At 38.7% G+C, this 26,664-nt stretch overlaps 1 protein-coding gene across 1 annotated transcript in view; it reads right to left on the minus strand.

Annotated features, from left to right (window-relative positions):
• Positions 1 to 579: 579 nt before the first annotated feature.
• pea15 (proliferation and apoptosis adaptor protein 15) overlaps positions 580 to 26,664 on the minus strand; it is a 48,621-nt gene continuing 22,536 nt past the window's right edge. Inside the window, exons 2-4 of the mRNA XM_007573952.2 lie at positions 2,771 to 2,945; positions 2,530 to 2,685; positions 580 to 728 (exon numbers count right to left, since the gene is read on the minus strand). Coding sequence (XP_007574014.1) covers positions 664 to 728; positions 2,530 to 2,685; positions 2,771 to 2,942 — 393 coding nt within the window. The 5' untranslated portion in view covers positions 2,943 to 2,945 and the 3' untranslated portion in view covers positions 580 to 663. The remainder of the gene's footprint in view (positions 729 to 2,529; positions 2,686 to 2,770; positions 2,946 to 26,664) is intronic.

Genomic DNA, 26,664 nt, shown 5'->3' on the forward strand with positions numbered 1-26,664 from the left:
GAGTTGCAGTGAAGTATCACTGCACTTATTCCCACAAATATAATTTCATATCTTAAGTTCTGTAGGCTTTTCCAGAATTTCAGAATAAAATATAGCCTTGTAATCTTTTATTTTGCTCAGACGCAGAGTCTGTAATTTCTGCTTCATCATGGGTTAGCCTAGTTTTTGTTTCATGCTTAATGACCTTTAAACGACATGAACACGCAACGTCACGAAACACTCATACAGAACTGACCCACTCAGCATCCAGGACAGACTTCAGTGTTCTCCTCACACACATACTACGTTGGTCCATCTCCAAATTTTATCTTGAAGTGTCTTTTTTTTTTTCCCCCCTCCCCCCTGCAACTTCCCATCCCCACCTCAGCTGGGGAAGGGACTGCGTCGCTACGATCTGATTGGTCAACGTTGTAGACAGCGTCTTGTGTGGTCCTGTGTCATTGAGTGTGATACCTAAGGAGGCAGGGATGCGGCAGGGGATGGTAGGGGAGAGTGTGTGTGTGTGTGTGTGCGTGCGTGCGTGCGTGTGTGTGTCTGGAGATGGTGTCGGGGAGGCTGAGGTGGGAGTGGTTAACAGGGCTGATGGAAAATGGCTGGTTGGACGATTTGAGTGCCGGAAGTGGAGAAATCAAGGTGCCAAGATTGGGACTCCGGACATTGACCTCATGCCTTTTTAGGAGGAGGCGCCAACTTGATGATTTCATCTTCAGAGGGCTGGCGGATGATGTCTTTGTTTTTCCAGATGTGAGTGAGTTGGAGAGAGCAGGAGACAGAGAAAGAAAGTTGTCAACATAAACAATAAACAAGTCAACACTTTCCTTGAATCTTTCTCTTCCTTCCAGAATCACTACTTCATGTAATAGCTCTTTAACGCTGCATTATGTAATAATGTAATATAAAATGCGCTTCAAAATGTAATCATTGAAACCGCATTATGTAATAATTGATGCAAAATGTAATAAAATCCATAATAACATTATTACATTTTGTGCCATTGATTACAAAATGCAGAACTTGTGTATTTTTTTTTTTCGTTTTAGAAATAATGTAATTTTGTGGTGCATTATGCCATAAAAAAAATCACAAACAGTTTGTGTTCATTCTAATTGTTATACTTCTATCATGTTGAAGATCCTATGTGCATTTGAATCAAAATTTTGGGCAATAAATGATGCATTTCTGGTCAGTTAGTTGCCTTTTCATCTTCAGTATTAACCTACATGTTGTTAAAGGAAAAATGATTCAAGATGCATTCAAGGATTTCAAGAAACTTTGCAACGATTATTACATAATGAGTTTTAAATGGTGTCTTATTAAAATTCAAAGCCTGATTTTATCACATTATAACATATTGTAGCGTTACTCCATAATGCAGCATTAAGTGCTCTACTTTTAGTGAAAAAGCTTTTGACTGACAGACCAAGCTTTTGTTTTTAAGGTATGCAATGATTTTAAAAAGTCACAGTTACATAGAGCTCTAAAATTGTCCAGCATACATTTCATAAGGTGAAAAGTTTTCATGGCTTTTCAAAAGAGCTATGAAAGTTAGAATCTCTGTTGGTATGATAAGCAGCTTATTCCAGGTAAACACATGACAGAGAGTTTGCTCAATTTTTGTGTGCAAAACTAGAAACAAGAAAAGTGAGAAGTTTGCAATTTCATAATAAATGTTGAGAAAAGACCCCACACTACACAAATTTCCTTCTGTCACCAGACTAAGTTCCTTGCTTTTCAGAGTTTTTTTATATCCCCATCTGCTTTAGAGGCTTAACTTAGAACTGGGTTTTCACATAATAATCACCTGCATAGCTTTAAGTTAGTTTACTTTGGAAACTTATTAGACAAAAAAACAAAAACCTGTCAGAGAAAACTGGAACAAAAACCACAAATTCATTCTTGCGATTGCTTTGTTTAACCACTAGAGGGCAGACAGTGATCTTGTTTGGAACACTGCTGCTCCTTTCATTTCTCAGTTTGATAATCCTTAACTTTGCTCTTTGTCTACCTGGATGGAGATACAAGCAGAGGAGGCATGGGTAACAGGTGCTTAAATAAATGAAATCTTTTGTAGAAATCTTTTGTTCAAATAAAAGCCAATTTGATATTTGGGACACAGCTGCAACACCTAGCATTGGCCACTTAAAGCCTGCCTCTGTATTTCATTATGCCTGACACTGAGGCGACTGATTTACTTTACACATCGACTTTAAATGTAATTAACAAGCCAGGATGTTTTTTATTGCCACACCACCCTTAGGTGTTATGTGTTTGAAACAGACTTATGCCAAAGATTCTCGTTCATAAGCCGCCTCCCTGCCTGTCCCTCCTCTGTGTGTATTTCAGGAACAGAGATGCCCTTCAAGGTGCTTTGCTGGAATCAATTTGCGGATCCCGTGAAGAAGGACAGAGGAGGAAAGAAGGCGAGAAAAAATAAAAATCAAAAACAGGACAAGTCTCAAGAAACCAGTCCCAGAAATGTCTAACTTTTTTTCTCACATTGTTGAATACACGCTTCCAGAATGTGCTTACCTTTGTATTTCTTGGCGGAGGGGATGCGTGTGAGCTTGGTGTCGATCTCATCATCCTCAGAGATCTTGAGCACAGTGGTGCGGTACTCTATCACCCTGGTCAGCAGGTCTGGCCGTCGAGAGATCTCAAAGATGTGCTCGATGTAAGACAGGTTATCTGTTCGTTTAACCAAGGTGGATTGAAGGTAAATCACATAAACAAGGCGGGCACTGTAAAAATTCTGGAATTTGAGCTTTTTCACCTTGGGCGAGCTTGTCGTTCTTCTCCAGGTAGCTGAACCACTCCTTGGAGGAGGTGATGTTGTTGCTCTGGTCTTCAGGGATGTCCTCCTTGCAGGCTGACTTGAGCTGCTCCAAGTCCTCGTTGGTTATGTTTTCAGACAGGTCGCTGAGCAAAGAGGTGTACTCCGCCATGGTCTGCTCAAAGTCAACAGATAAAAGAAGAGAGAAGAAGAAAGATTGTTAGGCAGATTGAAACGTACACCACAGCCCACCGACTTCCCAGATTCCACAGTGGAAAACAGTCTTTACTAATGACAATAGCATACTACCAGGGTGAGCCCTGAAAAGCCAAAACACAAATGCCTTCTTTTATGTGGGCCTGCTTAATGTTTTTCTTAAAAGGCAGCTGAAAGAAAAAGATTGATCCAAGGGACCAACCAGAGCAAAACACAGGTTGGAACTTTAATTAAGAAAAACCCAAGGGGCAGATCGATTGTACTCAACAACAAAGGAAGGCTTCAGTGTTCTAGGCTTGTTCAATTAAACTGGCAAGATCCTACAATTCCCCCTAGTTTTATTGCCAGAAAAACAACACATTATTGATGCCTTTTACTAGAAGTTAAATCCAAAACTCTAAAAAAATACATCAATATAATTTTGACAGCAATAACAAGGTTGAGAATCTCTTCAATGCCCTCTGACCTCACAGTATCCCAAACTTTAGTGAAACCTTTGCTGTACTCTATCTCCCTCCTATGGGTAAAGTGAATACCTGAACTTTAAAACATTGTCTGTAAGATAATATAAAGATGTAAACAGTGTTATGTGAATACAGAGTATTTGTTGAAAAAGGGTCCTTGATAATTCCACATAATTTAAAAAGGAATGTACCTGATATGCTTATTAGATACCCTTGATTAATGGACCATCAACAAGTGTTTGGGAACACCAATACCAAGATAGTCTTCCTAAGTAACAAGAAAATGTAATCCCTTTATAGCTACACAAAGAATAGAAAATGACAGAGGTATTTAATTCAACTTCCTGCTATAGTTTAACAAATGCAATAAATTACATTACTGTTTTATCCGTCTTTGGAATAATTGTTGCTTTTAGGTCATGAAACCTTGATGTTTCTACTCATGAGAATCTCTTGCTCAAGTCTTTGACTCTGTTGTCACACACCAACCGGCACACTGTCTGCACAAAAGAAAAGACAAAAACAGCACGGCCCACGGCTGCTTCAGCAACTCAGTCCTCCGGCCCCTGGTGGACCTAATGAGGCGGCAGATTAGTTTTGTGGAAGTGCTTAAGGTCAGAGCAGAACAGCTGCTTTTAGTCTAGCATAACCATGATCTTAGATCAGAACCAATCCTGTTCTCTTAATTTCCCATATGCCTCCTTGTTTAAGCAAATTTTCCATGTCATTCGTCACAAACGCCAGCCCCAACTCGACTCCAACCAATCCCCCCCTTCCTCCTCGTTCTCTGGCATCCATGCAGCTGGCGAGCAGTGGCAGTGGTGCATCATAGGCAAAGGCATTCAGCTCAGTCTGCTGCTGATCCACTCAGCCTTGTCACAAATAGAGGAAATATACAGAAAACCCAGAAGACGCATGACGAGCAGTGTGACCTACATAAAAACGAAGCTCCCTACTGCCGCCACAAGAGGGCCACCTGTGGCACTATTTTTTATCTTAACAAAATAGCTGCTAATTAGCTGCTAAGCTAACCAACAGAATCAGACATAGTGCCTAAAACAACTGGTTAGTTTGGTTGATCCGCAGTCCCTGCCTCGGGGTGAGAGCTCTGTGATGACAATGCATTTTACTGTGAGCGTGTGTGTTTGTCCTTGCTTTGAATACTACATTCATCTGCTTGGGACAGGCTGGTATCATTCACCTTAGTACAACCGGGGGCTTGCGTTCCTTTGTGTGTACACACACGCTCGGCAATTGTTGCCTTCGATGACAGAATGTGTGTGTGAGAGTGTGTGTTGTGTCCTCAGGCCTCTACTCTCGTCTCAGGTCGCCAAGAGCGCCCCCTGCTTTGCACCACAATGGACTGCCACTGCTTTTGTGTACTTTTAACGAGAATGTGGAGGGGGGAAAAAAGCGCATCAACGCATGAAGTGGCTACACATTGGGTTTTCATCTACCTACCTACTTCACTGTGCAGACACATCATGCTGCTCTAGCTCTTTCTCTGCCTTGAATTAAACAGGTTTATGTCATTTAATAATAAAAGACTTGCTCTTCTTTTTTCACCTTTTCCAATGTTTATCACAGATTTTACTTCAACAGACATTTCATAACTTTCTCTTTCTGCCAGCTGCTGGAGATATGCCAAACAAGTTTTGTAATGCTTCAAGCAGTGGCGTCCCCAGAAAAAATAAAAACTCATCCTGAGATGATATGATGTGCTGAAATTGAGGCAGATGCTCCACAGTGATCAGTGTCCTTAGAGGGGACCAACTAAAAGTAGTTTTCGAATGGTTGCCCTCTTTAAATTTGCAACCTGCCTCTTCTTCTGATCCCTACGCACCAGTGTAAACCACTTGAATCAGCCATGCCTTAAACCAGTATGCCCTGCAGGAGTGGATGGTGTGAGGTGAAGCAATCCAGCTATATTTAAAGTTTCATGCTGAGCTTTGCAGTTATGAGAAAACTGCAGAGATGGATATTCTTTCACTTCACACACACCGTTTGGGTCTCATTTCTTCCGTTAAAGTCAGACCCCCTGGAAGTGTGGCATAAGAATCAAGGTCTGCTATGGCAATCAGGATTTCAAAGAAATTTTTTTAACAGTGAGGCACAGATGTTTATTCCACTGGTTTTGCATGTTGTGGAACCACTGAAAACAAATTGAATTCAGATTAATTTCTATGTTGGAAATTGATGCCCACAGCAATCAAAGTCTGTCATGTTATGTCCATACTCTTTAATGAAGTTAAAATTTTATCATGATATGGTGTGGTAGTTATTGTGATGATGATAAAAGTGATGGTAGAAAGGTATTGACAACTTCTCAGCAGTTCCACAAACATAGCAAACATAAATACTAATCCTAAAAAACATAAGCAGTTACATAAAAAAGTATGATTTGTACCTCATATATTACACACAGTACAGTACATGCCTTTGATTGGTATGTTAAAATGTAATAATATTTATTGATGGACCCAACAATGGAAAAATATTGTATACGTAACAACTCCGACAATATTGTCAGGTTTTGGAGTATTCTGGCATTAATTGCAATTTAGCGTAACAATATTTATAAACTGTGATCACAATCATAAATTTTCACAATACCGATAAACGATACAATAAAAACTTATGAGTCATTCCTATAAAATTGCTAGATGTATAAATAATGGGAAAAAAAGTGAGTGAGCATCTCCGCCATCGGTATATTATATTGCATGACGTGTGTTTTTCTGTGAACTCAATTTTGCCACAACAAACATTCCGTAATCGACAAACTGAGATTGAAAGTCTCTGGGATGCTGTTGCCTGACAACAGCTTGTAATAAAAAGGTTGCCATCCTTACTTTAACAAATAGCAATCTCTTATGTGATGAAATATTATACTAAGTAATATAATAAAACATTTCAAAACATTCAAACTTGTTGTTAAAGATGAAAATGTGGACAGACTGATATATAATGGAATAAACTCCAAGTAGAGAAAAACATCCTCGCTCCCACTGATAACGATCATATTCTCTTGAAATTTCATTGCATACATGAGCACAACATTAAAAAATAAATAAATAAAAATGAAATAAGAGGATCAATGCACATTTTAAATGATTGTTGTAGTCTTGCTGGAAGGAAAAGAGTCTGTGAAATCCCCTCCAGCTACACCCCCACCATCCTCCCCGGCCTCTCTGGGACGAGCCTGACACTGCTTCCATACATAGAGACCCACTGTGCTTGAAATTCTCCTGAACACAAACATGCTTTTGTCTGCCTGCTTGCTGCGCTGTCTATGCTGCCGGCCTGCCTTGTGTGTGTGATAGAGCGGAGGACTGTCAGTGAAATTACAATTACAAAGTGAAATAGCTGTGACAGCTGACTCATTTTCTAGAAGTTCCTTATGAGCTGCTCAGCAGGTATGGAGGTAGCTTAGTGCCCCCCTCCCCAAAGAAATCATTCAAATTCAGCTATTGTAATTCAAATGATTTGGAGTTAATTTTTGTAAATGCCTTTAGTATCTTATATTAGCAAACACAGCAATTAGCTTTAATGATACAGCCTTGTTGTGTGTATTCTCTAGTAAATTTATATCCGTACAGAAATCAGGCTGATACTGACAATCAGGGCCAGATTTAGACGGATGAGGGGCCCTGGGCTAAAGCCAGTTTTGGTGCCCTACCCAAAAAATTAAACATTTATAATAAGAATTTTATTAATACCAATTACGAAACATTAATGGGAAGGCCAACAAATTCACAGGTTTAAAACATCCCATGGAAGACGGCACAATGTTAATCCAAAAAGATGTTCTATAAGTTCAGAATTTTTTAATGTTTGAGTATCGTATGCATTAATAAAAATAATAATATTTAAAAAACATACATCTATTAGTTTTATAGTAAGCTACAATGTAAATCATGCATTCATTATAAAAACATCCAAAATCTATAGCCCCGCTCCAAACCTGGGAACCCTGGGCTACTGCCCTTCTAGGCCCTGTTCAACAAGTCTTGAAAAGCACTTTATTAATTCATTCCATTTAGCTGAAACATTAAAAACTGCTTTTTAGATTAACCATGCAAGGGATAATGTTGATGCCACTGTATTCTCCACTTCTACTTTTCAGTCACTAACAAAGTGCAAGGTAAAAATGGCTCATGTTTCAAAACATGTTTTATCTTTTCATTTAATAAAAGTGCACTTATTGCCCCCCTTCTCTGAATCTAAGAGCTTCGATGACTGAAGAGTAAAGCAGCTCTCTTCCACTCCATCGCTGAAATGACTAAACCACCTTTAATGGTCTGCTGCTTTCCGACATAAGATCTTCACACACAAGCATCTCATGCTGTTTGCCACCTTATGATCTCTCTCTTTTTCTTTGTGGTCACCTCTAATGGGCTTTGGGAATAGAAAATCAGAAGATAAATAAATATCTGTGTTTTTAATTAAACACGAGACAGAGTGTGAAAACATAATGTAACCTCCATCCACTCGGTTCCAAAGTCGATCTGATCGCTTGTCTGTCTGTAGTAATGTATACGAGACACTATCCAGTTCAGACAACAACCATGAAAACTCCATTTACTCTCCACACCAATGATGTTGCCATGGAGACCAGGGCTGGCTTTGCCTTTGGGCCTCGAGACAGTTACCTAGCGACAGGGCAAAGGATACCCCCCATTCACTATATTCCCATTATTTACTTCACCTTGCACCTTCTTCATTACTTGAAGAGTAAAAGCTCCTGCACTAACACGACTAACGTTTTAAAAGAAGCGTGTCCTTCTGAGTTCAGGAAGTGTAACCCTTTTTTCAGATTCATGCATGCACTTGGCTTAAAAAAGAAAAATAATAATTTGGAATTCAAACCAGAAAACTGTCAAAACAAGAACACACATGCGAGGACAAAGGTATTTTAAAAGTGGCCATCAATGGACTGTCAAGACGTAGCGATCATATGATCTCACAGAGATAGAAAGACAAAAAAAGAAACACATGCACACACGCATACATGCACACACACACCCGCACACGCACTCTTCTTCAAACACTCTGGCCAACTGCGCTGGACTTTCAGCATGGAGACGAGCCTTTAGATTTTTACCATAGCAACCAAACCACCGGGAAAGCAGCTCGAAAAATCTCTGACGGCGATCAGGGAAAGAGACACAGCCTCGTCTTTACTGTTCTCCAAACAAAACAACCGAACAGAGCGTCTGGGTTCCCTTCGCCAGCTCTCCGGATCTATTGATCTCCATTCTCTTGCTTCTTCGTTCACATACTGTGTTTTTGTCTACTTCAGCTGTCGGCCCTCTTGCTCATCTTCCTCGGGCTTCTTAGTTATTCAGCTGCTGGAATTTACTTTCCAGGAAAATGTGGACTTAAAAGAAATATATTCACCAAAAATCTCAAGCCTCAACTTTACTTTGTAGTATTCCTGCATAATATCTTAAAATTTGTCGTAGTTACAAAATCAGTATTGCAATGCACTAGTTGGACAATAGCTTATTATAGGCTGTTACGTGTTACAACACTATGCATATTAAGAAAGACACATTTCAATAAATTAGAATATTATCAAAATCATAAGGTTATTTAATTATTGTATTTAAAAAAAATAAAACGTTCATAGTGGTGTAGTATTTAGTAAACTTTCTGTTGAATGATGTTCAACATCTGTGTTGAAGTTTTGGTTATCAACTAGGAATTTTTCAGCTAGTTAGACGTTGGAATTGTCAAACCTTTTATTTTGAAGGTTGTGAAGACTGTTTATGCAGTAGTTCCATTTCCTTGCCTGACCTTTCCTTGTACTGACCAAGTATTGAGTGGAATAGCAAAAATCTGCAAATTCTTGAGATCCCTTCTAAAAATGATTCTACCTTCCTAGTTTAACAGTTCAAACACCAAATATACCATAATATGCATTACTTCACACAGTGGAAACTGTTTTAGCACGACAGTAGAACCTAACATCTATAGACTTCCTTATTTTCGCTCTTGGAGGTACAGCTAATAAATGCCAAGAAACAAAAAGGCATTCCTGTATTGACTGCTTTGCAAATGCCAACCAGTAGCATGTCAAGTCAGATTGCACCTAGGTATTTCAGCTTCCCAAGCTTCAATTTATTGTGTCGTTTCACAGAAAAATCTGTGACAACTGAACCAGCAATAGACTTAACAGTATACATTTCAGTAGATCAGTATTTCAATAATAAAGCCCTCTTTTTATTAGTCTAATGCCATATTCTAGTTTCCACAGAAACTCAATTTGGACTTTCATTATCTGTAAACCATTACCCTAAAAATGGTTAATTTTGGTGACATTTTTCTTTTTTAAACTTTTCTATTTTAAATACTCATCATTAATGACCAAAGTTCAATGCTTTATTTTGCACCAAACAGACTCATTAAAATGGAGGGAAAGATATTCTAACATACCTGGTATAAACCCAAAGTAAAGACTTGTAATAAAGGACACCGTCTCCTTTCTCTCTCCTACCTTGTTCTGTATTCTCCCTTCACGGTTTCCTCAACTCAGAGCAGTTAGTTTCCATCATGCTCATTAAATCTATCCTGGCCTTTGACAACCTCACATTGTCTCTCTTCCCTTTCTGTTCACTTCTCTGTTTTTATTTTGATGAGCTGAGAGGCAGTGAGTGGGAGTCCCACCCACTCTCCATCTTCACAACACCCATGAACTGCGTCGAACGAGTCCTCTAAGTATGGTGGTGGCTCTTCTGAAACGGCCCAGCTTTTTATTCCAGCCCTTACATAATAACTTGACGTAATCATGTTTATTAATTCAGGCCTTGCCACTTAAAAACCACTGTTTGAGTCATCTTACCCCCTGTCGAAATACGTCTCTTTCTGCCAAATTTGTCATTCTGATGACAAAAAAGTGAAGCAAGTTTCTCAGACAACGTAGTAGGAGGACCAGGAGCTCACAGGGGCAGAAGGAACCAAATATCTACTGTAAAAATCTCTCTCCATATCCATCTCTTAGTCTTACCCAGCCAAATAGAACATATTGCTGAAAATAACTGTATTTAAATGAGGCCACCTGCCTTGCTTTTCTTTCTTTCTGATTATAAAACCCACTGCAAGGAAGAATTACAAGCAAAAGGAGCATTACTGAACTGACTTACTTGCAGTCATTTGTGCTTAGTTAAAATTGATGTACAAATTGATTCCGCCTACTTATTATGCTGTTCACTGCAGCCTAATGTAGCAGAACTTCATCTGCTCATGTGACGACATGCATTCACATGTGACACTTCCTATCGGCACATGACTACTGTACAGGCTTTTCCACAAAGATCCCACACTGTCATCCAGCCACACACCAACATCTACTGATAACAGCCTTTTCTGACACTAGGACACCATCAGATGTTATTTTCATGTGCAGCAGCTTGTCAGAGCTGCTCCGCCAGACCCACTAAGTCTTGGGCAGTTGGCCATAATTTTCCTGGCTGACCAATCAATGTTTCTGGACTCACGTAATGGGTAAGGAGTTGTTTCTTGTCATTTTGTTTATAATAAAAACAGACACTGAAATCAAATTGCGCTGAGTTTGGAAATTGAAATTGTACTTGTTTGGTTTAAAAATTCTGGTTCTAAATTTTGTCTCAATACCTGACATTAATGCAAGATCTCACTCGTGATTTTAAAGATATCTAGCTGACACCATTTCAAAGTCATTAGATTATGATGCAGATATAGTCTCCTCTGAAGTCATGTGACTGTCAACAGCAACAGTATCTTCATTCAGAGGCTTTTTAAGATATGTTGTAACACTGACTGCTACAGGAGATCCTTCCCGCCTAAAGACATCATTTTCTGCAACTCTTTGAAGAAACTTGGATGCCATTAATTGCAGCAATATTTAATTTCTTTTTGGGATTAATAGAAGTCTTAAATTATTCAGAATCTTTTGACATTACAGTTGTACACTTGTACCATAATAACATGGAACAGTTGTTTCTGCTCATATGCCAAACACTGAACAAGGTAACTCAATACCAAAGTGAAGTTCCTCCCCCAAAAAACTCACCATTAAGATAATAATCCCTTAAATGAAAACAAGCACTATAAAGTGAGGACTTGCTGTTCATTGGTTCAAGGAGATAAAGTGTCTTTATTGAAACCTATCTGAACTTATCCTGCTGTCAGCAATATCTCTCTCATGAGAAACAAAGAGATAAAGATAATTGGTATCATATTTCTTCCTGGCAATTTACACTAAATGCTCTGACAGGACACAAAAGGATGCAGAGATTTCAGAACCACTGTCATTAAAGTAACGGGAAAATTCCTGACCCCTCTGCCACCGTGTTGTTCATTTAACAACCATGTGTACGCCATGGGCTCACCTCCTGCTTTCACGCCTCACAGGGTTACAAGCAATGTCTCATAACGTAATAAAAAGCCCCACACTGTACGGCTTCCACTAGCTACGTGTGAACCACTGAAAAACCCAACCGACCAAGCTGGCGTTCAGACATCGATCTGTTTCTGGCTCTGGACCGAGTCCGCCTGCCTCTCTGTGTGTCTCCTGTAAAATATCAAACAAGCCCATACCTCCTGCAGGTAGCGAGAGCTAAAGTAGAGGAAATGCACGGTGGGGCCTGACTAGCCTTTGCTGCGCATTGTTGTGTGTCCAAAAGTGGCGCCCCTCTGAGCTACAGAAGGACAGCACGGCGTCAGCGAGCAGCTGTACATCCTTTCTTGCTTTAACAGAAGAGAGAAAGCTTCGTTTTGACTCTCCTCCTGGGTTTGTTTTGGTTCCTGTTTCGGTTTTTAGAGGTCCTGCAGTTCTTTTGAAACCTGTCTCAACCTAAAACTAGAGCTAAGTAAACCAAAAGTGACAGCAAAACACATCAGATAAATTACATGGTCATCAGCAGAGACATTGTTTCTTAAAGGACACAACTTTAAAGCACAATAAAGTAACTATGTTAACTTCAGTTGTTATGAGAATACTAAATAACTCAAAAATGACGTAAGAGATATATGACTTCTTAATTCCCATGTGTCAACACAAGGCCCAGGAGCCAAATCTGGTCCGCTGAAGTTTTTTATGTGGCCCTCTAGACTCCAGATTATATCAATAAGTCCCTCCAGGTTTTCACAAATCTGCAACATTCACACAAAATCAACAGATACCCAAATTTTTCTTATTTTATTGAATTTTTTTCTCAAAATCAGTCAAAAACATTGGATTTAACTGATTGCTGCCTCAGCCATACTTGATGTCAAATTAAAGTCCATTCAGCGAGGAATAAAAAGTCACATTTAAGGTCACACATTAGAGCAAATATCATAATATCCCTCACAAATATTTCAAAATTAGCACTACTTGATCAATTAGACATTACAAAAAAACCCCCACAAAAACAATCGCAAAATCCTGGAAGATTTATTAATATTTATTTGTTAATATTTTAACAGTTTAATGGGTTTTATCATTACATTCTGGCACAACCGGCCCTTTAAGAACGTTCAGATTTTTGATATGACCCAAAATGAAACTGAGTTTGACGCCCCTGTTCTAAATTAATCCCTCTAGCTTTTTAAAAACTAGGACTGCACTGATTTGATTTACTGGCCAGCCGATTTATCAGTGCCAATTTCCTTAATTTTAGGAAATTGATGATTGGTCAATACTTACACATGAAGCTGATCTTATCCCCCAATCGGTAATCGGGGAATTAAAGGATTTCTCCAACATCCATGAAAGAATCAAGGCAACACTGATGAGGGAATAATATTAAAGCTCAAAAACATCAATACTTCCCCTTAAACTGCTTCTAATGTTTTACCACACCCTTAATTCTGTCCTACCTCTAATTCACTGGAGAAACTATTTTTTTTTTATTCAGACAATATTTAAGCACTTGTTTTTGGATAAAAGCAGAAATCTATTTTCTGTAAAACTTGACTAATGCGGATTTTCATGCGGGATGACATTTCTGCTGCTCGTTTATTCAAGATGTCATGTTCCGGGGACTCAGCAGAACGCTGCCATCTGGTACGGCAGTTTACGCGCACCGCAAATTAAAACATTCCACTGTCACTGGAAGGTCAAATACAAAGCCTAGAGATTACGGCCAGGCCGTATTCTCAACAGCTGCCATTTTCATCATGAACATGACAATTTTCTCCCACAAAGTGTCCTGCGCGGACAGCACTGAAGCGTCACCGTGGGATCATGTTACAAGGATCAGACATTAGAATTGATTTCTGACCATTAGTATTTTTATGCCTCTCTTTCTCTTGGTGACACAGCCACGTTACAGATCGAAACACCTGATAAAACACCAACGCTTCTGTTTTCCCTCTCATCCAAATACTTGTGCTGGCTTGGTTTTTGTTCACCTCTCTGTGTGCGTCTTCCTCAAATGTCCTGATTGTTTTTGCACATTCCCTGTGCTTCAGCAGAGGGTTAACTCGTCGCAAACCGTCGCCGTTTACACTAGCGGCCCGGACGGTGAAAAGACAGGGATGAGAGGAAGAGCCAAAGTAGATATTGAGTGCTGGATTACATCACGAGAGGGTGAGGAGTGGGGAGGGGGTGGACGAAAAAAAAAATAAAGGAGAAAGAAAAAGTCCTTAAAGAGGGCCTCGTGTCCAATGAGGCAGCAAAGGCTGCCAGCACTTATCAGTTCAAAAGCCCAGAGCGAGAGTGCAGGAGAAAGGCAAGGAGAAAAACAGAGGGAAGGAGGAAGCGCTAATCTGACGAGAAGCAGCGAAGCACCGGAGAATATAGGCCACTGGCCCATTTTCCACTGAAGAGAAAAGAAGATTTGCCGTGTATATAAATAGAGCATTTGATGCAGACTTTTTTTGGGTTGTATTTTTTATTTTACTTTTTTTAATATTATCCACCAACTTGAAAATGTTTCACTCGTCTCCTTTAATGGGCCCAATGCTGTCATCTCGAAGCTTCATTTCACCAATCGGTAAAAGAAAAGTCACGATGCAAATGTCTGTTTTGCTCCTTTATTGAGGGAAAACTTTGAAGTTTGCAGTTTGAGGCATAAATAGAACACTTGAGCGAAAGAAGCGAAGCGGGCTTGAAAGACAAGAAACGAAACGAGGATTAAAACCTTGCGAACAGCTGGAGACAAACGAGCCAAAACCATGAAACTCTTACATGTAGCTCAGAAAAATAGGATTTCTGGGTCAAGACCAAGCAACGTAATAGCTCCATCACAAAAAGGCCTTTCACAATTATATGACATTATGTATAAATAACAGCAATTACGTGAGCTGTATGCAGTTTTTTTGATAGATATTTGATGTACAAATACGAGATTCTCAACTAAAATTACATTGGTATGTATTAGCAAACGACATAATCTAACTGGTTTTATGTGAAGCAGGATAGCAACAGTTTTTTCACTTGCTGCTAAATCTATTTATCCAGCTATATAGATATGCACTAAAACATTTCTTTCTTGTTTTGATTTTGATGAACAGACTCCAACAGAAACGCCATCTAGATACTGTAATAGATTTTTAGAGCTCAGAATATGAAACGTTCCTGCCATCCTGCTCTTTTGGGAGCTGATGTCTAATCAGTGAAGGCTTGGATTAAATGTGCATTTGGATGCTTAACTGATGCCAGCTGTAGCTTTAAAACAGTGTCACCGTATTTAATGGGATGGGTGGACTTCCTTTTTGTGACTAAACTATCACTGCCCATGTTTTTTTGCAATCGGAAACATCTTCAAAACCAAATTTGTCTTCTTTGTACACAAAGGGAAACTACAGAGCCCCTCTGGTGACATAGGAGACAGACAAAAAAGAACTTGTGGCCATGACTTAACTCATGGGAACAAGATATTTAGTTGTGGCTACAAGATAGCAGGTCATGGCCAAGAGTTATTAAGTCATAGCCAAAATATTAAGTCAACTTTTATAATAATTATCAAACCATTTTTCCTCCTTTTATCTCAAAATTTTCTTTCATATTGGTATTTACAAATTAGCATTAGCCAAATATTTAGCTAGCCTTAAAAATCCTGGCAACAGTGAGTGCCATTTACTGAAATATATATTTTTTCATTTCTTAACAGCACAAATACACAGCTGTCCATAAATTTAATTCACATAAAAAATATTATTTTTTTGGTCTTGATATTATATCGATCGATATCTTCAAAAGATTTCACATAGTCTTGGCTTCAACAAGAGAAATGTGTATCTATGAAAACAAAATCATTCCAACTTTATGAGCAACATTTTATGTGTAATCAAAAACTGCCATAAAACAAAGTTGAAATGTCTATTCCTAATCGACAACCCCACTGATTTTATTCGGTGCTAATATGTAGACTAATGAAGGCTATAAATACCAGACTAACGTTGATGGGATACACAATGAAGTGAACAATTTAACATTTTTCAAACAGCATGTTTTCTGATTGACCGTGTTGGTCAATTACAGCCTCACACAACCCCAAATTCAGCCACAATGAAACTTGATCAGTAGCTGATTGTGATGCTGATTAAAGATTACTGAAGAGGGCTTAAGGACAAAGTTCAGGCAGTGCTCGTAAATCGTCTCCTTCAAGAGACAATAAGGCTCATTTAACACGATTTCGGTAATAAAATTCTGAGGTATCCAGCAACATAGCTTGAAGATTTTCACGTTTCCTGCCACATTTATATTTCGATTTGGTGCAAACTTGATGGCCTGAATATTTTCTTTGTCATTTAAACTTAAGACGATTTTCTTTTTCCCTTTGGACAACCCAAATATATCACTGAACGGTTATTGGTATTTATTCCATATACCGATTCTTCAATCCTGCAGCTGCCACCATGGAATCAGATTTTTGTTTTGTTTCCTAATCTATCAGCCGCTAAGCTGATTTACTGCTGCGTCTGCACAAACAATGACAAGAACGCACACACCAATATACTGAGGATCTAAACCTGACAACCTTTAATGCTCAGCAATCTCGTTTATGTACTGACTCGCAGCTGCATGTGTAAATTTATGTGTTTACATGCACGTTTTTGTATTTTAACGCCCTCCTATTTTCCCCGGAGCTAAAGAAAAACGGCATTGCCGAGGAGTTTGTGTAGGCAGGGCCAACAATCAATCCTTCCAAGCAGCACACAAACACAACAGGCAGTCACACACCAACACTGTGAACACTGTGTGGATGTGTCCTGCATACAGATGTTCCTTATTTTTTTATTCTTCTTTTTGGTTGGGAGGAGAGGGGGTCTACAGCTTTGAAAAAGCAAGAGGTTAAAGGTCAATGAAAAAAAGAAAAGTTACCAGAATAATCTAAGTTTTCTGTCCAGTTACCAGGATTTGTCCTGATTCTGCCCAAACTGCAATTTATTAGCATAATTCATCAACCAATATGCAATGCAAACAGCATGTTTGTTGCAACTTTGAGTCCAAAATTATCAGTGACTAGAAACATGGCAGGTTGATACATCTGAGTGTTTAAGTGAGGAAGAAAACAACATATTCAGTGAGAACTTCCACGGAGGCCGAGCTGAGGCTAAACAAACTGAGGTTCCTTTTTTTTTTTTTTTACTTCCTGAAGTTACCATGGACACACTTCCTGGCCTCAGGTTTAAGGCTGCGAGAAAAACAAAAAACGTCTATGCGAGTGAAACAGAGGGAGTGAAACACAAGATACAGGGATAAGCTCAATAAGATGAAAGTGTTCGAAATTTAATACTTGAGAAATTTAAAGTGAAATTTCACAAAGGTTTTAAAACTGCTGAATAATCCATCACACTGTTCTGACAGATTAAAGGTCTTACAATGACATGCCAGATTTTTTTATTTATTTATTTTTGTTGTGTTGAGCATAAAGTATAGTTATACCTCCCGTACTTGTTGCTGCACACTACAGGTCAGCTGGCTGAAAGAAAACTATTACACTTTTCTCTTACTTTCACAAAAAAGACAAATTCCTCTTTTTGTATATGTAAAAAAAAAAAACAAACAGGGAACCATAGAGTGGAAATTTTAAAAAGCAATAAATTCTCTTGGAAATCTTTCAGTGTGTTAAAATATGATCCTTCCTACTGATTTGCTAAATTAAAGTCTGGATCTTTCTATCAGACACCGGATGTCATCAATGAAACTCCATCTCACCATTTTCATTCTCATTACATTACATAACTAATTACACAGACTAATTACAAACACAAAGACTGTAATCAGCCCACAAACCTAATCCACTTGTGCTATTAAGGTTTTGTTAATCTAATACGAAGGTTGAAAAAAGAAAAAGAAAAACATGAGCAGATGACTTTCTAACAGAACAAAATTAAAACAGATCTGTATTTCAGAAAATGTGAAAATAAATTAAATCAAAATATGCTTGATTTATATCACTTAACTGCACAGTTACTGTACTTGATCATATTTTCAAAGTTCCTGATATTTATCGATGCTCTTATGGAACAAACTGTGGAGAAAATAGTAAAAATAAAGATTTCCGATAAAACTGTTAGTTTTGTTTTTCATTTAAACATCACAAATTGAAATTTGTCGACAATACAATTCTAAATTCTTATATTTTTCTTGATAAATGGTAACTGATGCGGCAAATTGAGATGCACCTGTGGATAATTAAAACTTTCACAATTAGTTGAAATTCTACATTTCTTAATGTTTTCTTTATATTTTATCAAAGGTATGAGTTCCGGCCTCGGTTGCCTTCTTCTGGTTGTCTGTAGGCTGAGTGAATGTGAACAGCTGCTGTGTGTGAGGGCCAAAAGCTGAAAAGGCAGAAAGTGGAGAGCGCTACGCCTGTCACAGAGGCTGCATTCTCATTAATCTAAACCCTTAAAAAAAATGCTGTTGGAATTACAAAACCCCAGATGGCCTGGACAACTGAAGCCAGGGGCCGAAGGTGGGAGTCCAGATGTGGCGGATAGATGCTGGAAGAAAAACTCAACTCATAAACTGAAGAGAAGCCATTTAATCTTTATGATTTCAGGAGCCAAATCCTGACCTCCTCCCACGTCTGGCACAGTTCTTCCCCTATTCAAAGTTTATTTAGAACAATCCTCATGACTTAGTGACCCATCTGTGACACTGGTCAGCCTAAAGCAGGTTAACAACTGTCAGGTCTAATTCCCTAATCCATCCTAATCCTGTTTTCAAGCGGCTAAGATCTCGCTCAGTTACCAAACCCTTAACGCAACACAGCCCGCAGTCAGTCAGGACCATTTTACGCCTTCAAAGTACATTCACCAAGTGTTTTGATTTTACACAAATTCAAAGAAATAAGAATAGTCAGAGTTGGTGGGGCTGTTTTAGCGAAATGCAGCTATAGGCACATTGGATGTTATGGTTTACACCCAGAAATTTTGCACATGCGTAAAACACTGGAGATGTATTATGAGTTTAGCAAGATTTCCCCCAGAAAACTTGCTAAGCCCTTGTGGTTGGGGCGCTTGACAGTCATTCATCCAGCGGCCTGTCATGTTTGAGTTAAAAAATGTTTAAAGTTGACAGAAAATTTGAAAATACCACTTGATAATTATGTGCTATTGGAAGATTGGAAGATTAATATCTGAACGACAACTAAAAAGTCTTAAAAAATGCAAACATTAAAAAAAAAAAAATTAAATAAATAAGCAAAAGCAATGCTAAGCCTGGTGGGTGCACAGGTAGACTGGTGGCCCGCCAGGCTTGTAATACATTGGGGAAAACCCTGAGTTTGGTGCAGTGCGCCACAGCAAAGGAAAAATGACACGGAAAAACAACTAAAAACCACTTGAATTCTTCTTTTTTCTTGCTACACACAGACCCATTGAATTGACTGACAACAGCTCCACTAATGTGTGAGGATTCAACACCAAAAAAACACACAGACATTTCCCACATAAAAAACAGAACAGTCAGTTACAGTATTATGTTTACATACTTGATGTTTATATTGTGATTATCATTAAATGATGATTTGATAAGTTAATTTAAACACCTGCTCTACTGATGAGTTAGAAAGCCAGTGTGTGAGTCGCCTTTTTATAAACTGAACCAAAATACACGGAATTCTGCAACACATCTACATGTTATGGTTATCAAAGTCAAGCTAACGTAGATGACCTTCTTCCCTCTCCTTTTTCCTGACCTTGTTACTAGTCGAAGTGTTGACAAAGTGTTGACAATTAGTAACAAAGCATTGTGTCCCTTTTCTTTCATACATCACATGTACATACTATGGTACGGCAAAAGAAAATAATTAACAAACCGAAGAAGAAAGGATGAAATGAAAAGATAAAGACTCAACTTTAAAAATAAGGCATCTCTGGCAAATTATTCTAGCTATTATGGAAAAAGAACCATATCAAGTAGTTGTGCAGGACAAAATGACAAATGGAGATATAGCCCAAAAGAAAAGCAGCTTTTTTCTGAAACAAAGCCATAAAAATACACATTAGATGTTGGAAATACAGTGCTATAGAACGGGTTTGTCACATTGCCAAGTCCCAACTCAACCCCAAGATTACTGTCGAAGAAAAGATATTATGTACTGCAAGGAATGCGGCAGCTATGTGGTTGAACCAGAGGGCCAACAACTGCAAAACATCAAAGTTGGTGACAGACCATTGCATCACATTGAACAAAAATACATCTGTCAAAGAGGGCGAAAGGATAAAATCACACAAGTTTGGAGTGATTTGGAGATGCTAAATTTCTTCTGAATTTAGCATCTCTAGACCTTAAACTATTAGATTTTAATTTAAAAAAGTCTCTATGTCCTTTCATAAAATGACAAAAGCTTTCATCATTTCCCTCACGAGAAAAATCTATCTCGAGTAAACTGTCGGACTGCTTTGGAGGGGAGATGCGAGTCTCGTTTTGTAACGCTGTCAAAACACGCCAAGGGACTGGAAGTAAAAGGAATCCTCTCACATCACCGCCTCTCGAGGTTTTTAAGACCTAATACCTGATTAAAAAGGATATTTTACAATCGTACAATTGTTGCTGGAATGTAAAGACCAGACTAAGGGTAATCTTGACTCATGTAGGATGACAGTTTAGAGCCAAAAAGAAGGAAGGTTTCGTTGTGTCACAACTACGGCAGGAGAAGCCAGATGAGGGGGGAGAAAAAAAAAATCATGGAAATGTATTTGTGTCGTCAATGCTTCATTAGCGTTTGAGCTTTATGGAGGATAAAAATATCTCTGCGCCTCTGGGAGGAGAGAGGGTGAGGAGGGGAGGGGCATGGTGTGTGGAGACAAAATTAGAACTTTTATTTTTTGAAGCTGAAAATTTCTGATTTCTTCATGTGCTTTCACTGAGGCGAAAGATCACAAATCTCATCAAATTAGGTAAAAAAAATAAATAAATGCACAGAAAAACACTAAAAAAAGGTTAGAATTGAGTCTACTTACAAGTTAGGTCAAACATACCTTCTCCTCACCTCTTCTTTACCTCAGTTTTAAGCACAAAGTGCACTGTAGGCTTTCTAAGCAGGCGTGCAGCTGTGATTAACACATGGTGGTGAGCGGGAAAGCCACAAAGAAAATGGGAACCCATTTTTGAACGTACATTCTCACCTCTGCGCCTTTCGAGGTCCAATCAAGAGTAATATGCCACAAATGGCAGCACGCTGAGCGCCTGTTAGGCCTAAATAACCACACCAGGCAGCATTTGTGTCAAACTGCAAACATTATGCTGTGGGCAGCGGGGAAATTATACTGCAGAAAATGAAGGGGGCTTCGAATACTGAAGCATTCGTGATTAAACTGGTTGGTTCAAAGTACTGAACTCTTTGGACCCCTGAAAACAAAAGGCCCAGCAGAATCCAGATTCCAGAATGCCTCACAGTTGAACATCTATGTAACGCCTACAGTAGGTGAGAAGTTTGTTACCAAGGTCTAAAAAAGAATGATTTGAATGTTTCTAAAATTGAAAGTCATGACTGATTGACTGCCATAAAATGTGTACAGTTTTAAATTACAAGTATGGGAACTAATGGAGTGCTGCCTATCAAAGGCAATGTTTAGGTGTTTGGATTTAGATGATTTTCAGATGCATTCTATGTTGGATGTATTTAGTTAGTACTAAATACATCTTGTAAGGTAATTTTATTTATATCGCACATTTTGAGCAACAAGGCAATTCAAAGTGCTTGTATTAAATTGTCAGTGATGTTATAATTGTTTTTGTAATATATGCTTATGTTATTTGTTGCTGTGGTTTTTCGTTTTGTTTTTCTCCCTTTCTGCAGGAGTAGAGGCAAACTTCACTGGTGTTGACTTGTGTCCTGTATATGCTTCTTTCTCTTTTTTACTTTTCAAATATATATCAAGAGGAGACTCATGGCAAAGTCTGTAATGCAATTTCCTTCGTCACAAGATGTAGACAAAAATGGAGTGGCATGAGTTTTTAGCAGTTGTAGGATTTCTTTTTTGTCTTTGGCAAAAGACCATGAGCCATTTCTCCCACTAGCGCTAAACTCCCATGTTTGTTTTGTATGTATTTACCCAGAATGCCATCCTCTATTGTCCACTTCCTGCTTTTGGAGAGGTCTCCACACTTGCCATTCAAATGGCACCAGAGTTCACTTCAACCAAACCGGGACGTAGATTTGCAGGTGGACCTGCATTAGCTTTTTTGGTAGCTAGCCTACAATTACTTTATCCGATGAAGGGTTAGGGTTGAAAAGACTCAATTTTGATTTGCCATGTCATACGATGAAACTTTATTTTATTGAAGTTATTTTGTGCAACACACCACCAGCCATTTTTTCCCCTTCTTATTCTCATTAAATATGTAATTATAATGCCATGTTCTAATCTTCTAACATTTTCTCTTTAAGATATCAGAACTATCAGACAAACAGAAACTTTTAAATATATTCAGATTAAGTTGTTTTGTTTTCAAGCTCACTGATTTTTAAAAAAAAAATTTATCATGATTACTCCTAGCTTAAATATAGCAGACTCTTTCAGGCAAATCTTACTTTTACATTTAATCATCAGGAAGAAAAAAAAAACAGCAGAATAATCCATTTAATGAAAACAAATGGTAGTGTTTAATATATTCAAGAGGAATATGTGTTTTAGTTGCCAAGCTTTGTCGGTTCAAGTTTATTAAGATTTATTTCGCTTCTGCTTTGAAGCTGCAAAAAAAACAAAACTGACACGAATAAATAGCTACTGAGAATTGTGCAGCTTAATGTGTTTCTCTTAGCCAGAAAGAGAGCCAAAGAAACAGGTGGTCAGGTAGTCATGCAGTAAATCTAATTAAGAGCTGCGAATGTTGGGACACAGCGAGCCTGTGGTGAAACACTGTCAGACGCCTTGACAGGACGCCAAGAAATCAGAAAAATCAAGCTCAATTCTGAAGATCATCTGATGACAGTCGGGCTAGGTGTGTGTGCATGTGTATAGGTGTGTGTGTGTGTGTGTGTGTGCGCGCATAACTGTGTGAGAACAGGTGTATTAGAAGTTGAGAAGGGAAAAAAAAAAAAAACGATCAGTGCCGAGGTGTTATAGAGGAGCTGTGATTTTGGTTTGAGACACGTCTATGGCACTCTCCTAACGAGGAGGTTAGCTCCAGATGAGAGAGCATGTCATTCTAACACCCGTTCATTTCCTCAACGGGTCAAAGTTCACAGCATGGACTCATCCACCGAAGAGGAAACGGTTGAAGACGAGCTAAATCATGTCCAGGAAGCTGAGCAGGAGCTGCCTTTTCCACTTCAGAACCTAATTATGGAGTTCAAAGCTTCCTTGGGTTTGATATGAGGGTTTATGAAAGTGTAGTAGTGTAGTTTTACAAGCTGAGTATCAGAAATAAGAAAGAAGTGCATGCATGTACAGAAATATGTATGCATGTTCTTAATTCTGATGAATTCCTATAAAATAAAATCTTATTTTAATGACATATTAACTGCTTCAGTTTGATGCACTGTTGGTCTTTGAGAAAATAAAAAAAATCTCTAATATAATTCATGTTAACAATTTGCCCAATTTGAATATTAAAGAGACAAATAAGATGAAGGGACATTAGCTTTAAAATGACAATCATGTCTCGGTTTTTAACATATTTTCAAGAGAGTGAACAACTGTCATTTTCTGATAGGGATTGGATGAGGAAAAAATAGTTAAATGTGTTCTTCAGGTGAGATCATCCTACAGGAAAGACGAGGATAAAAAAAAGAAAAAAAAAACATGTCGCACCATTTTCTCTTTTCACATCCTTTCCAACGCCTCTTCTCAACAACCCAATTCATTTTTGGCACTTACCTTCCTCCGCCTCAAACATCTAAAACACCTTCTCTCTCCCTTCCTTCTCATTCACTCCGTTGTTTCTTTTTATTTTCCCCTTCGTAGTGATACTCACGTGATCTCACCAGTCTATGTTTAGAGGAGACTGATTTTCAAACTAGGAACTCTGGCGTCTGTTTGAAACAAACAAATCTTGCAGAAAAAAATAATTGAAATGACTCATTTTTTTCATTTTAGATTTGAAAAAATACAACAAAAAAGTTACTTTTTGTGCGAAGTTGACCACAAAAGCGGAAATGCTCAATTCCCAGCTCTGTTCTTTTAAATTGACTCCTGTCTGAGCTACGTGATTGTAACAGCTCAAAGGTTTTCAGCTGACTTTTGGAACCTTTGAAATAAAAGCCGAACAAGATCGCTGCCTCTTGTAACGTATGTGTTGACCTTTTCAGCAGCAGGAAACAATCAAAGTATGGCTGACCGAAGACACCGAAGCCTTCTGTGTAAGTAACATGGCTTTTTGTGCTCTGAAGAAAAAAAAAAAAAAAAAAGAAAAAAAATCAGCAGCACCTCTGTACTCTGTACTTCCTCTTCGTCCCTCAGCAATATGCAAAGACAAAGAAATGAATGCTGAGCCAAGTCAAACACACACACAGTCAAAATCAACTTTATAGACATGCAAAACAATGCTTTATTACACCCACTTTTGCTGGTTGCAGAGTGTGCTCACTCTATACTTTGCCAAAAGAATAATTTAATTCACAAATCGATAAGCTCTGTTCCTTCATCTAATTTTGTTAATGGAAAGGTGCCGTGACAGAATCGAGATACTATTTTTCCCAACCGACACTTCGTTCTCCTCATAACCAAAACGCCCCCTCCCCCTCTCGCTCCCACGTCTGTGTTTTCATTGTCAGGCTCACATCTGTACCTGACAGACACCTGCACAAGCCCACGTTGTCGCTGCCTCTGTGCCAACATCGACGTGTGAACATTTCGCCTTCGACAGAACGCTGTTGGCAGGTAGTATTGACAAACCTGAGGCATATGTGTCGCGTTAACACGGGTGTTAGCCTGCTATCCCAGGGTTCGTTCTGGCCGTGTATCGGCGCCTTTACGGCAGCTGCCGTTTCGGTTGCCAGTTCTGAGATGGAAATGAACCCAAGCATGTTCATTGTGCCTCACAAGAAATTTCAAATGTCGTATAATCTGCTCGATTTTAAGCCACTGTTGCGTCTTCTTTAGCAGAAAAATAAAGATGAAGTCCCTTGTTACTGCAACTAACAGAATACTGCCAGAAAAAAACTTTGAATACAAGCATATGGTCTCAGAAGACAACTACAAGTTGCACTATTTTTTAAAACAAAATGACAAATTCAATACCAAATTTTAGCTGCAAGCAGCCAGTTAGCTACTTAAAGACAAGAAATGATCCCTAAAGTCATAAAGTATCTTCCTTTCTATGCCAAAGGAAGACATACTGACAGAGAAAAAACCCCACATTACAATGCTTTTGAAACTGTAGCAAAAAATAAAGCTCGATCATCACATTGGCCAGGCTGCCACAAGATCTTTTGAAAATGTTTTGAAATTCCACCACATCTGTTCCTCAACTCTTTCACAGCATTGATATTAGTATACATGAACTATTCAGAACATAAACGCATCCAAACTGTGCTTTACATGACGAGCATGACAAGGGCTGACGTTCCGCTAAATCTGCATCGTTTTGTCTTGTTGAGAGCCAAATAACATATTTTTCCCCCCAATATACTAGCATACATGGCAAAATAGGAAATGCTACGACAGCAGTTTAACGGTAAATCGCATCCTCTCTGACATGACTGGTCCTGTTTACTTGTTGCTGCATTCATGTATGGTTAGTTTTCAGAAGTGTTTATTCTGAAATTGGCACTTTGTATTGACCCTTTAAATGAGTCTCCACGCTCTTCAGAAAGTGGCGCACTCCGCCACGATGGACGTCAAAACANAACATTTTTCAAACAGCATGTTTTCTGATTGACCGTGTTGGTCAATTACAGCCTCACACAACCCCAAATTCAGCCACAATGAAACTTGATCAGTAGCTGATTGTGATGCTGATTAAAGATTACTGAAGGGGGCTTAAGGACAAAGTTCAGGCAGTGCTCGTAAATCGTCTCCTTCAAGAGACAATAAGGCTCATTTAACACGATTTTGGTAATAAAATTCTGAGGTATCCAGCAACATAGCTTGAAGATTTTCACGTTTCCTGCCACATTTATATTTCGATTTGGTGCAAACTTGATGGCCTGAATATTTTCTTTGTCATTTAAACTTAAGACGATTTTCTTTTTCCCTTTGGACAACCCAAATATATCACTGAACGGTTATTGGTATTTATTCCATATACCGATTCTTCAATCCTGCAGCTGCCACCATGGAATCAGATTTTTGTTTTGTTTCCTAATCTATCAGCCGCTAAGCTGATTTACTGCTGCGTCTGCACAAACAATGACAAGAACGCACACACCAATATACTGAGGATCTAAACCTGACAACCTTTAATGCTCAGCAATCTCGTTTATGTACTGACTCGCAGCTGCATGTGTAAATTTATGTGTTTACATGCACGTTTTTGTATTTTAACGCCCTCCTATTTTCCCCGGAGCTAAAGAAAAACGGCATTGCCGAGGAGTTTGTGTAGGCAGGGCCAACAATCAATCCTTCCAAGCAGCACACAAACACAACAGGCAGTCACACACCAACACTGTGAACACTGTGTGGATGTGTCCTGCATACAGATGTTCCTTATTTTTTTATTCTTCTTTTTGGTTGGGAGGAGAGGGGGTCTACAGCTTTGAAAAAGCAAGAGGTTAAAGGTCAATGAAAAAAAGAAAAGTTACCAGAATAATCTAAGTTTTCTGTCCAGTTACCAGGATTTGTCCTGATTCTGCCCAAACTGCAATTTATTAGCATAATTCATCAACCAATATGCAATGCAAA

Source organism: Poecilia formosa, unplaced genomic scaffold (genome assembly GCF_000485575.1).
Source record: "Poecilia formosa unplaced genomic scaffold, Poecilia_formosa-5.1.2 Scaffold341, whole genome shotgun sequence".
NCBI classification, from domain to species: domain Eukaryota; kingdom Metazoa; phylum Chordata; class Actinopteri; order Cyprinodontiformes; family Poeciliidae; genus Poecilia; species Poecilia formosa.